Raw genomic sequence first — 15,128 nt, 5'->3', positions numbered from 1 at the left:
TACATTGCACAATGATCCCATTATTGATCATGAATTATCACGTGCATCATCATCGTCTTAAATATCATCTATGCAATCTGATAATATACACTCTGGAGGAGCTACTTCAGATATTGAGACTACAGAGACGACAATGGTTTTACTGCACCGAAATGATCATCTATCGGATAAAACAACGTTCAAAAGAAATGCAGCCTCATTTTCCCACCTGCAAGAGTGTCAGAAGAGATTCTCCAGCAAAACGATGAGGAAATGGATAACTCTAGAAAGTTTTAGAAAGAGTACAAGTTCTAATATTGCATAAAAGAGAGCTAACAATGCTCTTATACTAACTTGTTAACAAACAATGTTAACTCATTATTTATTTGTCATTACTTGACAAACCTGCAACTTGTCAACTTTTTATTCGTCCTTCACGCGCCTGTAACTTCCACATCCTTATCCCAATTCCCCTCTACAGGTGCGCTTAATCCTCGTTTGCTACATTCAAGCTCCCCAGTTTAAAGAACCTTGACCAAAATTAAAGGTTCAAAAGCAGGAAACTTGCGCTGTAAGTTATACAAGAACTCCCAATTTTACCGATTCATTAGGTTAATACTTATAAATAATGTTCACTTCTTTTTTTTTGCTCTGAATCATTACAAAACGTGTAAAGATATTATCCAAAACGTGTAGCACAATTTTTTTTTTTTGTATATTGCGTAATATTTGTAACATTGAAGAACAAAAAAAAAAACACATCCCGAAAAGCGACAATATATAAGTAAAGAGTGTTAAAAGTTAAAACGAACAATTAGGCCATACGAAGTAAGTGGAGTGGTAAAGCGTGACATGAGCACTCTAAAAACAAGCCGTTGTGTTAGATAACAACAAGTCTTATTTGATAAACAAGCGTAAGATTATTTATTCGGTTTACTATAAATAAGTTAAAACTTCCTTGTCAATGTCTATGCTCCTCCAAATCTTTTTTTTTTTTAATATGACGTTCTTGCTCTACCTCGTTATGTTCTTTCTCCTCTTAAACGAATTCGCAAGTGCAAAATCTTTGATTCGAGATTCTTGCGAGAAAGCTGCAGATAAAAACTCGAACATCAATTACGATTTCTGCGTCAAGTCTCTCGAAGAGAATCCGCAGAGCAAAACCGCACGTAGTCTTGACGGGTTGGTCATGTCATCGACGAAAAGCGCTTTGTCCAAAACATCGAGCATGAAAGAAACTGTGAGCAAGATTCTGAAGGAGAATAAATATGAAAAGTACAGTGAGAAACCGTTACGGGATTGCCACGAGCTTTATTCTGATGCTAAGAATTCCTTGACCGAAGCTTTAAGGATAGCTAAATCGGGTGATTACAAAACCGCTAACGTGGATCTAAGTGCCGCTATGGGTGCACCACCCAGTTGCGAAGTTGGATTTAAAGAAGGAAAGAAACCTCTGAAATCTCCGTTTACAAAAGATAACAATGTTTTGTTTCAAATGATTTTGATTCCTTTAGCTTTTACATCTATGTTGAAATGAAACTACATACTTAAATAGTTAAATGCATTGTTAGGAATCCTACGTCTCATATACGCACATTTAGCGTAGTATATAAATGAGATGAACTATAATTTACTCGCTCAATCCTTCCCTATTACAAAAACCCCAAAAAAAAAACTACTATTAAGTTTTTTTTTGGGCAAAACATACTTTTATCCATTCAATCAATTCCATAGAGAGATAAATAGTACAAGTTCATCAACTCCATGGTTGGATAAGAGACGTTAATCAAAAACAAGCGTACAACAACAATTAATAAGTAGATAGAAGAAGAAAGCATTAAGCTTTGTTGATAGATCCATAGAAGTTCAGAGACAGAAATTTAATGGCTGCGAGCGGACATGAGGTTACCTTCATGATGGAGAAAACATATCACACTCCTTTTTTAATAGGAAAAAAGATGGCTAGCTACATAAAGTATAGGTGAATACATGGTCACACATACCAACTATACTATTGTATATTCAACTACACAAAGTATATGTATTACATGGCCACATGCATGAGCTATATGACGTCATGTGTTCAACACCATAGACATACAATCTGGTACACTGATTGATTAATTCCGGTGAAAACCAGTGTTGACTCCGGCGTTGACCAAAAAAAAATTTCTAAAATAAAAAATAAAAAATAAAAAATAAAAAGTTATTATATTAAATCATTTATGGTTTTTATTAATTAAAAAATATTCTATTCAATATCTAAATATTTTTTATATATTTCCTAAATATATCTTAAATGTAAAATAGAGAACCCAAACCTTAAAAAAATTTCTAAAAATTAATTTAACATATTGTAATTGTGTAAAAGAGGGTAAAAATGAAAATGTTCATATGTTAAAAATAGATATTGTGAATTTTTTGTTGTTGTTTATATGTTAATTCAATATCTAAAGATATTTTTAATATATTTCCTAAATATATCCTAAATGTAATATAGAGAACCCAAACTTGAAAAAAAATTTCTAAAAATTAATTTAACATATTGTAATTGTGTAAAAGAGAGTAAAAATGAAAATGTTCATATGTTAAAAGTAAATATTGTTAACTTTTTGTTGTTTATATGTTATTTTGAGTATGTAAATTTTAAAGAAAAGAGTGTCTAAATTTTTTTATAACAATTACCATGCAAAATTTAGAGTAAAGAGTCATATACTCAATCTTTTGCATATTATTTTCTAATGAAAGTAGTTGAATTTGATTTTATTGATTTTGTAGTAATTAAATAATCTGATTATGAGAGATTTATATATATATATATATATATTGAAAATAATTAGAAATTTTTATATCTTGAACATAATTATAAATGATTTTATATTTTGAAGATTATTATAAATGAATTTTTATATCTTGAAAATTATTATAAATGATTTTTATTTAACTATTTACTTTAGCTTGAAAAATAAAAAGTAATTAATTATAAGATGAATATATTAGAGATATATAAAAAATATTTGGATATTGAATAGAAAATGTCTTTTAATCATGAAAACCCATAAATAATTTACTATAATAATTTTTTTTTAATTTAGAATTTTCATTTTAAGTGTTGGTCAATGCTGGAGTCAACGCCGATCTTTGCTGGAGTCAATTGACCGGTGTACTGGATTATATGTCTATGATGTTGACCGCATAACGTCATATAGTTCATGCATGTGGTCATGTAATACATATACTCTGTGTAGTTGAATATACAATAGTATACTTGGCATGTGTGACCATGTATTCACCAATATTTCGTGTAGCTAGCCATCTTTTTTCCTTTTTAATACTCCCTCCATATTTTTTTAATTGTTATTCTAGGCATAATTTTTTGTTTCAGTTTACTTGTCATTCTCTGTTTTCAAAGTTCTTTTTAATAGAAAATTATCTCATTTATTCTTTACTAAATACATAAAATATTAAATACTTTAGAATTTTAATAGTCAAACAAATATATAAAATAGATTATTTATATATTTCTTAATATGTGTGCAACAACCTACGTAGAATGACAACTAAAACAATCAGCGGTCGTAATTAAATAAAAGGGTTTAAGAACAATAATGATTTAAGAAATTAGTGTTACAGTATCTTATATAATAAGAGAAGGTTTCTTCTGAACTTTGTTTGAGAAGATGACATCTGGCGCTTTATATAGCTGACATGTGTCCTCATATTAATTTTAATTTATAATTTATTATACACAAATGTTTAAGATCCATTGCTAATTAAATAAGGCCACAATTGTCAACTTAATTCCTTGGTAATTAAAAAATTTGCCTTAACAAACAAACAAATAAAATCTGAACTTGCAGCCCCTATGTTTCTCTTCCTCCCATACAGTATTTAAATTGAAACTCAAATTTAGTTTTAGTTTTGCATTCTGCTTTTGAAAACGTAAGTCTTGCCATCAAAGTAAAATAAGTAATTTGATAATTGTTTTCTTATTTACTTTAATTAAATATTAGTAATCTGTTTTCCATAAAATTATACAATATAATTCAATCTCTAATTACTTTTATTATTATTATAATAATATTTTTCCCTCACTACTGGGAATCAACACCCCCACACACTAACTACAATTTGAAAAATGATACAACCTTAAAAAATTGCTCTATACTCTACTCTAGAGTCACTCTCTAATGATGACCACCGATAAAAATATGATTGTTTTAGGGAAGCTCCATACTTTAGAAAAAACAATCTCTTACTCAGCTTTAAAGGTCTTTTTCTAGACGAAAACGTAAATCAACTACTTAATCCACACCACACCTATCTCACCTACTGTATATTAAAAAGTTCCACTCTAACTAATTTTTTTACTTGCTTTCAGGCATGCAACTCGCCTATCTAAGTTCGAAGATATGTTGATTCAGGGAAACCAGTGTCTCTCTTTGGGAAAAACTTGTCATTGAAAAACATGCCAAACTTCTTACACTCTGGATAGACTATTTATATTTGAATGCAACATCGTCAACCCAAATGTTTTTTTTAACTCCAACAATTCCGCAAAAGGTATTATGTTTCATATACATCTGGTTAATTATGTATTTGTTTTTTCCCCATTCTCCCACATGTAATATATATTGCTTCCATTTAAATCAATTTTTGTCTTACTTTTCACATCAGTTTTTCCTAATATTCTTACAATAATCTTCTAAAATGAACAACAATCTTATAGTCTTTAATATTTTCCCCAGTAACTATTTCATGGCAAGTAATTTCCCGTCTTATATAAGAAGAGAAGGTTTCTTCTAAAATTTGTTTGAGACGATGACATCTGGCACTTTATATAGCTGACATGTGTCCTCATATTAATTTCAATTTATAATTTATTATACACAAATGTTTAAGATCCATTGCTAATTAAATATGGCCACAATTGTCAACTTAATTATTTGGTAATTAAAAAAATGACAAACAAACAAATGAAATCTGAACTTGCAGGCCCTGTGTTTCTCTTCATCCCATACGGTATTTAAATTGAAACTCGAATTTAGTTTTAGTTTTGCATTCTGCTTTTGAAAACGTAACGTCTTGCCATCAAAGTAAAATAAGTAATTTGATAATTGCTTTCTTATTTACTTTTAATTAAATATTAGTAATCTGTTTTCCATAAGATTATACAATATAATTCAATCTTTAATTACTTTTATTATTATTATTATTATCTTTTTCCCTCACTACTGGGAATCAACACCCCCACACAATAACTACAATTTTAAAAATGGTACAACTTAAAAAGTTGCTCTCTACTCTACTCTAGAGTCACTCTCTAACGATGACCACCGGTAAAGATATGATTGTTTTAGGAAAGCTCCATACTTTAGAAAAAACAATCTCTTACTCAGCTTTAAAGGTCTTTTTCTAGATGAAAACATAAATCAACTACCTAATCCACACCTATCTCACCTAATGTATATTAAAAATTTCCACTCTAACTAATTTTTTACTTGCTTTAAGGCATGCAACTTGCCTATCTAAGTTCGAAGATCTGTTGATTTGGGAAANTTACACCTATCTCACCTACTGTATATTAAAAAGTTCCACTCTAACTAATTTTTTACTTGCTTTCAGGCATGCAACTCGCCTATCTAAGTTCGAAGATATGTTGATTCAGGGAAACCAGTGTCTCTCTTTGGGAAAAACTTGTCATTGAAAAACATGCCAAACTTCTTACACTCTGGATAGACTATTTATATTTGAATGCAACATCGTTAACCCAAATGTCTTTTTTAACTCCAACAATTCCGCAAAAGGTATAATATTTCATATACATCTGGTTAATTATGTATTTGTTTTTCCCCATTCTCCCACATGTAATATATATTGCTTCCATTTAAATCAATTTTTGTCTTACTTTTCACATCAGTTTTTCCTAATATTCTTACAATAATCTTCTAAAATGAACAACAATCTTATAGTCTTTAATATTTTCCCTAGTAACTATTTCATGGCAAGCAATGTCTCGTCTTATATAAGAAGAGAAGGTTTCTTCTAAAATTTGTTTGAGACGATGACATATGGCGCTTTATATAGCTGACATGTGTCCTCATATTAATTTCAATTTATAATTTATTATACACAAATGTTTAAGATCCATTGCTAATTAAATATGGCCACAATTGTCAACTTAATTATTTGGTAATTAAAAAAATTAACAAACAAACAAATGAAATCTGAACTTGCAGGCCCTGTGTTTCTCTTCATCCCATACGGTATTTAAATTGAAACTCGAATTTAGTTTTAGTTTTGCATTCTGCTTTTGAAAACGTAACGTCTTGCCATCAAAGTAAAATAAGTAATTTGATAATTGCTTTCTTATTTACTTTTAATTAAATATTAGTAATCTGTTTTCCATAAGATTATACAATATAATTCAATCTTTAATTACTTTTATTATTATTATTATTATTTTTTTCCCTCACTACTGGGAATCAACACCCCCACACAATAACTACAATTTTAAAAATGGTACAACCTTAAAAAGTTGCTCTCTACTCTACTCTAGAGTCACTCTCTAACGATGACCACCGGTAAAGATATGATTGTTTTAGGAAAGCTCCATACTTTAGAAGAAACAATCTCTTACTCAGCTTTAAAGGTCTTTTTCTAGACGAAAACGTAAATCAACTACTTAATCCACATTACACCTATCTCACCTACTGTATATTAAAAAGTTCCACTCTAACTAATTTTTTACTTGCTTTCAGGCATGCAACTCGCCTATCTAAGTTCGAAGATATGTTGATTCAGGGAAACCAGTGTCTCTCTTTGGGAAAAACTTGTCATTGAAAAACATGCCAAACTTCTTACACTCTGGATAGACTATTTATATTTGAATGCAACATCGTTAACCCAAATGTCTTTTTTAACTCCAACAATTCCGCAAAAGGTATAATATTTCATATACATCTGGTTAATTATGTATTTGTTTTTCCCCATTCTCCCACATGTAATATATATTGCTTCCATTTAAATCAATTTTTGTCTTACTTTTCACATCAGTTTTTCCTAATATTCTTACAATAATCTTCTAAAATGAACAACAATCTTATAGTCTTTAATATTTTCCCTAGTAACTATTTCATGGCAAGCAATGTCTCGTCTTATATAAGAAGAGAAGGTTTCTTCTAAAATTTGTTTGAGACGATGACATATGGCGCTTTATATAGCTGACATGTGTCCTCATATTAATTTCAATTTATAATTTATTATACACAAATGTTTAAGATCCATTGCTAATTAAATATGGCCACAATTGCCAACTTAATTATTTGGTAATTAAAAAAATTAACAAACAAACAAATGAAATCTGAACTTGCAGGCCCTGTGTTTCTCTTCATCCCATACGGTATTTAAATTGAAACTCGAATTTAGTTTTAGTTTTGCATTCTGCTTTTGAAAACGTAACGTCTTGCCATCAAAGTAAAATAAGTAATTTGATAATTGCTTTCTTATTTACTTTTAATTAAATATTAGTAATCTGTTTTCCATAAGATTATACAATATAATTCAATCTTTAATTACTTTTATTATTATTATTATTATCTTTTTCCCTCACTACTGGGAATCAACACCCCCACACAATAACTACAATTTTAAAAATGGTACAACTTAAAAAATTGCTCTCTACTCTACTCTAGAGTCACTCTCTAACGATGACCACCGGTAAAGATATGATTGTTTTAGGAAAGCTCCATACTTTAGAAAAAACAATCTCTTACTCAGCTTTAAAGGTCTTTTTCTAGATGAAAACATAAATCAACTACCTAATCCACACCTATCTCACCTAATGTATATTAAAAATTTCCACTCTAACTAATTTTTTACTTGCTTTAAGGCATGCAACTTGCCTATCTAAGTTCGAAGATCTGTTGATTTGGGAAAGCAGTGTCTCTCTTTGGGAAAAACTTGCCATTGAAACACATGCCAAACTTCTTACACTCTGGGCAGACTATTTATATTTGAATGCAACATCGTCATCCCAAATGTCTTTTTTAACTCCAACAATTCCGCAAAAGGTATTATATTTCATATACATCTGGTTAATTCTGTATTTGTTTTTTGCCCATTCTCCCACATGTAATATATATTGCTTCCATTTAAATCAATTTTTGTCTTACTTTTCACATCAGTTTTTCCTAATATTCTTACAATAATCTTCTAAATTGAACAACAATCTTATAGTCTTTAATATTTTCCCCAATAACTATTTCAAGGCAAGTAATGTCCCGTCAATTTTAGTTGACAAATTTTATTTAAACCCAAAAGATTTGTATGTGATTGACCAAATAGAGACTTACGTCAGACAACAAGGATGTAGGCCAGGTAATATGACCAATTTTAATTTTGTTTTGAGAATTTGTTAAAAATACCCTTTTTGATATACCATTTTTCAAAAATACCCCCTTTTGCCATTTTTATTTTTGCCCTCCTTTAATTTTTAATGACCATTTTACCCTTAGATGAAAAATATTTTAATCAATAAAAAGAAAAACAAAATTTTCCCGCCAAAAATTTTTCGAAAAAAATTTCCTGCCAAAATTTTTTTGTCAAAAAAAATTTGATAAAAATTTTCGACAAAGATTTTCCTGCCAAAATTTTTCCCGCCTAAAAAAATTTACAAGGTTTTTAAAAGGTTTTATAATGTAGAACTTTACAAGATTTTTTCAAGAGTTTTAAAAGGTTTTTAAACACCTTGTAAACGCTTTTACAAGGTTTTTAAATGGTTTTTCAAAGGTTTTTAAAAGGTTTTCAAATGGTTTTTATAAAGATTTTTAAAAGGTTTTTAAACACCTTGTAAACGCTTTTACAATGTTTCTAAAAACTTTGTAAATGTTTTTATAAGGTTTTTAAAAGGGTTTTAATAGGTTTTTAAACATCTTGTAAACGCTTTTAAAATCTTTTTAAGAGCATTTACAAGGTTTTTAAAAGCGTTTACAAGGTTTTTAAACACATTGTAAACACTATAAAAAAGTTTTTAAAAGCGTTTACACTATTTTTATAAGGTATAAATTTCAATATTTTTGGCGGGAAAAATTTTCGATTTTGACAGGAAAAATTTTTTGGCGGGAAAAATTTTTGATTTTGGCGGGAAATTTTTTTTATTTTTGGCAGGAAAATATTTTCGATTTTGATGACTGTACATTCTTGCTGTCACTCAAAAAAAGGTAATTTGGTCATTTTTTATATAAAGTGGGGTAGTTTTAAAAATGGTCAACTTTTTGAGAATGCCCCTTTTATTTTTACTACTATTACTTAAAACATCGTCTTGATATTTTTAAGGAACATTTTGTTTTTGGTGTAAAGTGAAAATGGTTGAAGTTGTGCATTGCGCATTGGGTGGCATTACATTTCATGCACTAACTGTAATTTGAAAATAAAAAAATCTGGTTCGACCTTGACATGTCACATTTTTCCTCCATCCGAAGCTGTGGGAATACTCCGGTGTGTTGTTTTCAATGAGTCCGGATTGTGGCAATCCATTGTTTCATAGTTCTTTTAATATGTTTTTTATTTTATTTTGTGTATGTACTAACTATTTGAAGGTACTATTCAAACTGAAATTCCCAACCCAAGTCACTTTTTTATTCTTAGGCCAACTTAGATGAATTGGACGACGAGGTGGCTCAGCTCATCAAAGACTTAATAGGGAAGACATTGTATTCCAATGTCAAAGAGTCTACATACAATTTCACGGCTCTATGTTCCAGAGTTTCACTGTCAGTCTGTCACATCCATGAAAGATGATCAACACCACTTTCCCCTAGAACCTGAGACACACATGTGAAAAAAATTTCAACAAGGAATCATAAATTATTTACGCTTGAATTTTAACATTTACAATTTTACATTTTTCACTTTGTTATTTTAATAGATAATTACTGATGATGTAAACCGAAGTTTAAAACCGAGGTTGAAGTCTCTTCAAGATTTGCAAGGGGTAAGGCATTGAAGAAACAACGTTCTGCCAGATATTAAAATAAAAAAACATATGTAATTTAAATTTTGTTGTTCAAAAAAAAAAAGCAAATGTAATTCATATTTAATTTTAAATTTTAGTTCTGCCTTCACTCACTCAATAGGAAAAACAAAGATGAAGGTGATTTTGCCCTTATCAATGTTGAAGAAAGAACTCCCCAAAAGGTGATTATCTCTAAAAGGTAATTCATATTTAATTTTAAATTTTAGTTCTGCCTTCACTCACTCAACAGGAAAAACAAAGATGAAGGTGATTTTGCCTTTATCAATGTCGAAGAAAGAACTCCCCAAAAGGTGATTATCTCTAAGTATATTTAATAGATTCACTAAGTAAATAAAAGCCACTAAACAGGGTTTGATTGGTTTTTAACATTACTGGTCTAATGTTGACAGGATATACAACAATAAAGGTAAAACAACTTCTGATGTTGGGAGAAACCAGCAGACAAAAGGAAGAAAATCACTTGTCGTTTCATCTGCAAAGGAAAGACAAATACAAGCCACATAAAAAGAAGACAGTACAAATTTCAAATTTCACCGTATATGTATTACAAATTGGTAGCATCCCAAAACAACACATTCTAATTGTAGAACAGAGAGATATTTTAATCTTTTCTACGTTTCGTTATTTAATAAATTAAACAAGACTAATAAATGAAATTAAACATCAAGGTTGCTTTTAGTAATGGTGTGACATCCCAGTTTCAGAGACTTGCGGAAAGGTTTACAAGAATTGATTTGGCCACCTATGTCACCAAAGTGCAATTATTTTTTCGGTCAAAGGTCCTGAGAGAACTCCACAGTTAAGCGTACTTATGCTGGAGTAGTCTCAAGATGGGTGACCTTCCGGAAAGTGATTGTTGGAACTGTGCGAGTGAGGAAAAAACACAGGAAAAGATCATGTGGTGATTTATAGGGACGGTAACAAGTCTTTAAAGCCTCTCAAATGTAGCAAACCGGCAGTCGGATATGGATGGGCTCACGGGCCTAATGAGAGGACGTGAGGCCCATTAAGGAAGGTGGGCCCATGGACTGGGATTGGACATAGAGCCCACTAAGAGGTGGCGGTCGGGGCGTTACAAGTGGTATCAGAGCCGAACCCAGATAAGTGTGAAGTCGAGTTGGCTCACACTGTCGGGGGTTACGGTCTTGATGAGCAACGAGGATGGTGCGATCTGTTAGTGGGGGTGAATTGTGACATCCTGGTTTCAGCGACATGCGGAGAGGTTTAAAAGAATTGATTTTGCCACCTATATCACTAAAGTGAACTTATCTTTTCGGTCAAGGATCCTGAGAGAACTCCACAATTAAGTGTGCTTATGTTGGAGTAGTCTCACGATGGGTGACTTTCCGGAAAGTGATTGTCGGAACTATGCGAGTGAGGACAAAACACAGGAAAAGATCATGTGGTGATTTGTAGGGACGGTAACAAGTCTTTAAAGCCGACGAATATGGATGGGATCATGGGCATAATGGGAAGACATGAGGCCCATTAAAGAAGGTAGGCCCATAGACTAGATTGGACATGGGGTCCACTAAGAGGTGGTGGTCGGGCGGGCTGTTACAAATGGAGTCTGTTGGAGTTTTTTTCAATAATTCAATATATGAGGTTTGATTGTAAAACAAAAGTAAAAATAAACTCGTGCGTAGTACGGGGTAACCTCTAGTAAGATTAATATGTTGATAAAAATGGTAAACTAGTAGAAGAGTTATCTTTCTTATATTACGCATGATTCGGTAATTGGAAACACATTAAAAGAAGTTGACTAAGTAGACTACACGACGACCATGCAAGGCAGGTATTAGTTTGGTCGGAGCTTTTTATAACTCTATTAAACTGGACCGTAACGTTTCTTTTGAGAAAAACAACAAAAAAAAAGACTTAAAATAGCACAAACATACAAAAAACGAAAATCAAGAATATCATGATTCATGAATCTTGACCAATTTCAAACAAATAAATCGAGAATTTAAGTAAGGGAGATTTACTTAAATGTTATATATTTTAGGTAATATTATCAGAATGTACAAAAAAAAATTTATTACAAGAATATTTCGGGTATTTTCAAAATATCCAGCGTGTCCTTGTTTTATGTTACCGAAAAAAACGTAATTACAAAAATGTTATTGCCACGTCAGACGCCAAGTCAGAAATCGTTGACGTGTATTAAATAACTCTGCTGTAACGCGTTACAGAGGTAATGATGGCTGAGTTATAGGTATGTTACGGCTGATTTATTGAAAAAACATTTGAGTAAGAGCAGACCGGCTGACTTAGAGCATAACTCAGCCAAGCGTTACGGCTGACTTATAGAAATTTGGCTAAGTTATGCTCTAACTTTGCCGTCCTTACGGCTGAGTTTTCACCCGATGGTTGAGTTGTCAAAATTTTGGCTGAGTTATCACTACGACACGGCTGAATTAACTTCTTCCGGGTGGCTGAGTTATGAAAAACGGCTAACTTATGAGATGTAGTTACGGCTGAGTTATGGTTAAAAACTATAACTCAGCCATGATAGGCTGACTTATCGTACAACTCGGCCATTTCACGGCTGACTTATCGTACAACTCGGCCATTTCACGGCTGACTTAGTAGCAAAAGATTAATTACTAGAATATTATTTAGTTACGGCTGAGTTACATATTTTCAGTTGATGAAGCGGCTGGATTTGGCTGCCATTTTTTTATTTTTAATTACTGTAATATTATTCATGTTGTGACTGAGTTATATTTGTTTGATGGCTGAGTTTTATTTAGGCTGAGTTATAATTTGTTTTATGGCTGACTTGCCACGTCAGACGCATCATCTATGTCAGCATTCCATGTCATCATCTTTCTTCTCCGAAAATACGAAACGTCGTTCCTTCGACTCTTGTTCTTACATGGTTTTTACCTTCTTCTACACCTTGTTCTTCTACTTCTTCTACACTTTCTTCTTCACATTCTTCTTCACCTTGTTCTTCTACTTCTTCTTCACCTTGTTCTTCATTTTCTTTCATGGATCCAGTTCTTGTACTAGTTGTTTCCGGTAATTGGGTAAAGAAACATAGATATGTATTTAACACCGACGATAGAGGGTGTATAGTTGTGCAGATAGATGGAGGTACAACACACGACAAGCTTGTGGAGCTTGTTCTTGAAGACTACGGATTGGATGCGTTTAGCCATGAGCTAAACGCATGCTCTCGATGTAAACAAGTTGGGCATAATGCAAAAACATGTCCGATGCAGTATTATTGTAACTCAGCCGTCACATTAATCGACGAGACCTTTCGTTTTCCGCTTTCAGATTATTCCTTGTGATAACTCAGCCACAAAGCATTATAACTCAGTCGTCATATGAATCGACGAGACCTTTCGCTTTCCCGTAAACACTATAACTCAGCCGTCAAGTAATATAAATCAACTGTTTGCTTTCAGATTATTTCTTGTGATAACTCGGCCACAAAACATTATAACTCAGCCATCATATGAATCGACGAAACCTTTAGTCTTCCCGTAAATACTATAACTCAGCCGTTAAGTTTTTTTTCTTTTCGGATTGTGACGTGGAAAATCGAAAATGATGTGTATTTTAATTTGCTGATTGTATTTCTTTAATCAAAATAAAATAAAACAAATTTCGAGGGATAAATTGTAATTACACACAAGGCACTAAACATTTGAGCAATGTTTAGAAGATTGTTAGAGATGAGGAATAAACCAACTTTTGGATAAAATTTGATTAATTCTTTCTTTAAGAAATAGACATTACAGTTAAATATCCTAAGAGTATTAAATTAAGTGTACAAAGTTTCTCAATTTGAAAAATGTCATATATTTAAATTGGTAACTTTTTTACATTAGATTTTTTTTAAATAAATAAAAGCTCATATGACTCAACTTGGCAAAGACGTTACGTTAGATAAAAGTCTTACCGTGAACTTCTATGTGTCCTTTACTATAAATTGAAAAACAAAAAGTGAACATGTTCTTCATCAATCGATTTTTATTTTTTCTACTTCCTCGAAAAAAAAAAAATGAAATTTTTGGTTTCATTGGTTATGTTTTCTCTTCTCTTGAACGATTTCACATCTGCACAAACTCTCATTCAAGATTCTTGCAAGAAAGCTGCTGCTACGAACCTACAGCTGAAATACGATTTCTGCGTCAATTCTCTTACACAAGATCCAGAAAGTAAAACTGCAACTACTCTCGAAGGTCTGGTTTTTGCGTCGACGAAGAATGCTGCGGCAAAAATTATGAAAGTGAAAAGATTCGTTGAACAGATTCTTAAGGCCAAGAAGTATGGACCAGGTATGGAGGCAGTGTTGAGCACCTGTGTCGAGCTTTATGATGAGGCTAATGGTTCTTTGAACACTGCTTTCTCAAGTGTTCAATCGCATGACTATAATACCGCTAACCTGTATATGAGTGCTGCTTTGGATGCACCAGACAATTGCGAAGATGGATTCAAGGAAGGAAAGCTAAAGAAGTCGCCTGTTACTAAAGAGAACAATATTTTGCTTCAAACGATTTTGATTCCTTTGGCTTTTACTAATATGCTATGATGAATTTGTCAAAGGGTTTCACTAATTAAACATCGATATGTAAAGTTAAGAGTCATCTTAATGGAAATAAAATTTCGCTTTGCATATGTATGATTTTTAACTTTTTTTTTGGTAACATTGACATATTGAATTTTTTTAATATAAAAAAAAAGATGAAAAGAATATAAGTGGCGATGAGACATCAATACTGTATCTCTCAATTAATAAGATGAGTTTTCGACATAGTTATGGTTTTGCTCGGTTGTAAAAAAAGTGAGCAGATAAGGAGAACATGACAAAGACGGTGAAAGATGTGAAACTGATAAGCGCGGGTAGAGATTGCGGGAGTCGAGTCTATAATCTCTAAGTGATAACGTGAATCAGTAACCAACAAATTGAGAATAGAACCAAATGATAATTATTAATCAAAACTTGTAGCCTCTTTCACCAACTCATTTGTCCACTGCACCAACACCTTTGTAGCAGCTCTTCCTTGACGCTTATCCATCTAGCGACTCAAAATTTGCACCGGTTCTTTGACGAGAGCATCAAAAATAATGGAGGGGAGTTGAGTCGAAGTGTGCACAT

General features: G+C 31.8%; 2 protein-coding genes across 2 annotated transcripts; both read left to right on the top strand.

Moving 5' to 3' along the window:
• On the top strand, positions 980 to 1,516 carry LOC104772933 (putative invertase inhibitor). The gene has a single exon (XM_010497489.1). The coding sequence runs from the start codon at positions 980 to 982 to the stop codon at positions 1,514 to 1,516; it is 537 nt and encodes a 178-aa protein (XP_010495791.1).
• LOC104771965 (putative invertase inhibitor) lies at positions 14,005 to 14,647 on the top strand. Its single transcript, XM_010496600.2, has one exon. It carries the CDS (start codon positions 14,031 to 14,033, stop codon positions 14,559 to 14,561), a length of 531 nt encoding a protein of 176 aa, XP_010494902.1. The 5' UTR covers positions 14,005 to 14,030; the 3' UTR covers positions 14,562 to 14,647.

This window comes from Camelina sativa, chromosome 20 (genome assembly GCF_000633955.1).
Source record: "Camelina sativa cultivar DH55 chromosome 20, Cs, whole genome shotgun sequence".
NCBI lineage: Eukaryota > Viridiplantae > Streptophyta > Magnoliopsida > Brassicales > Brassicaceae > Camelina > Camelina sativa.
The sequence above is the reverse complement of the archived record's forward strand: the minus strand, read 5'-3'. Positions and strand labels throughout refer to the sequence as shown.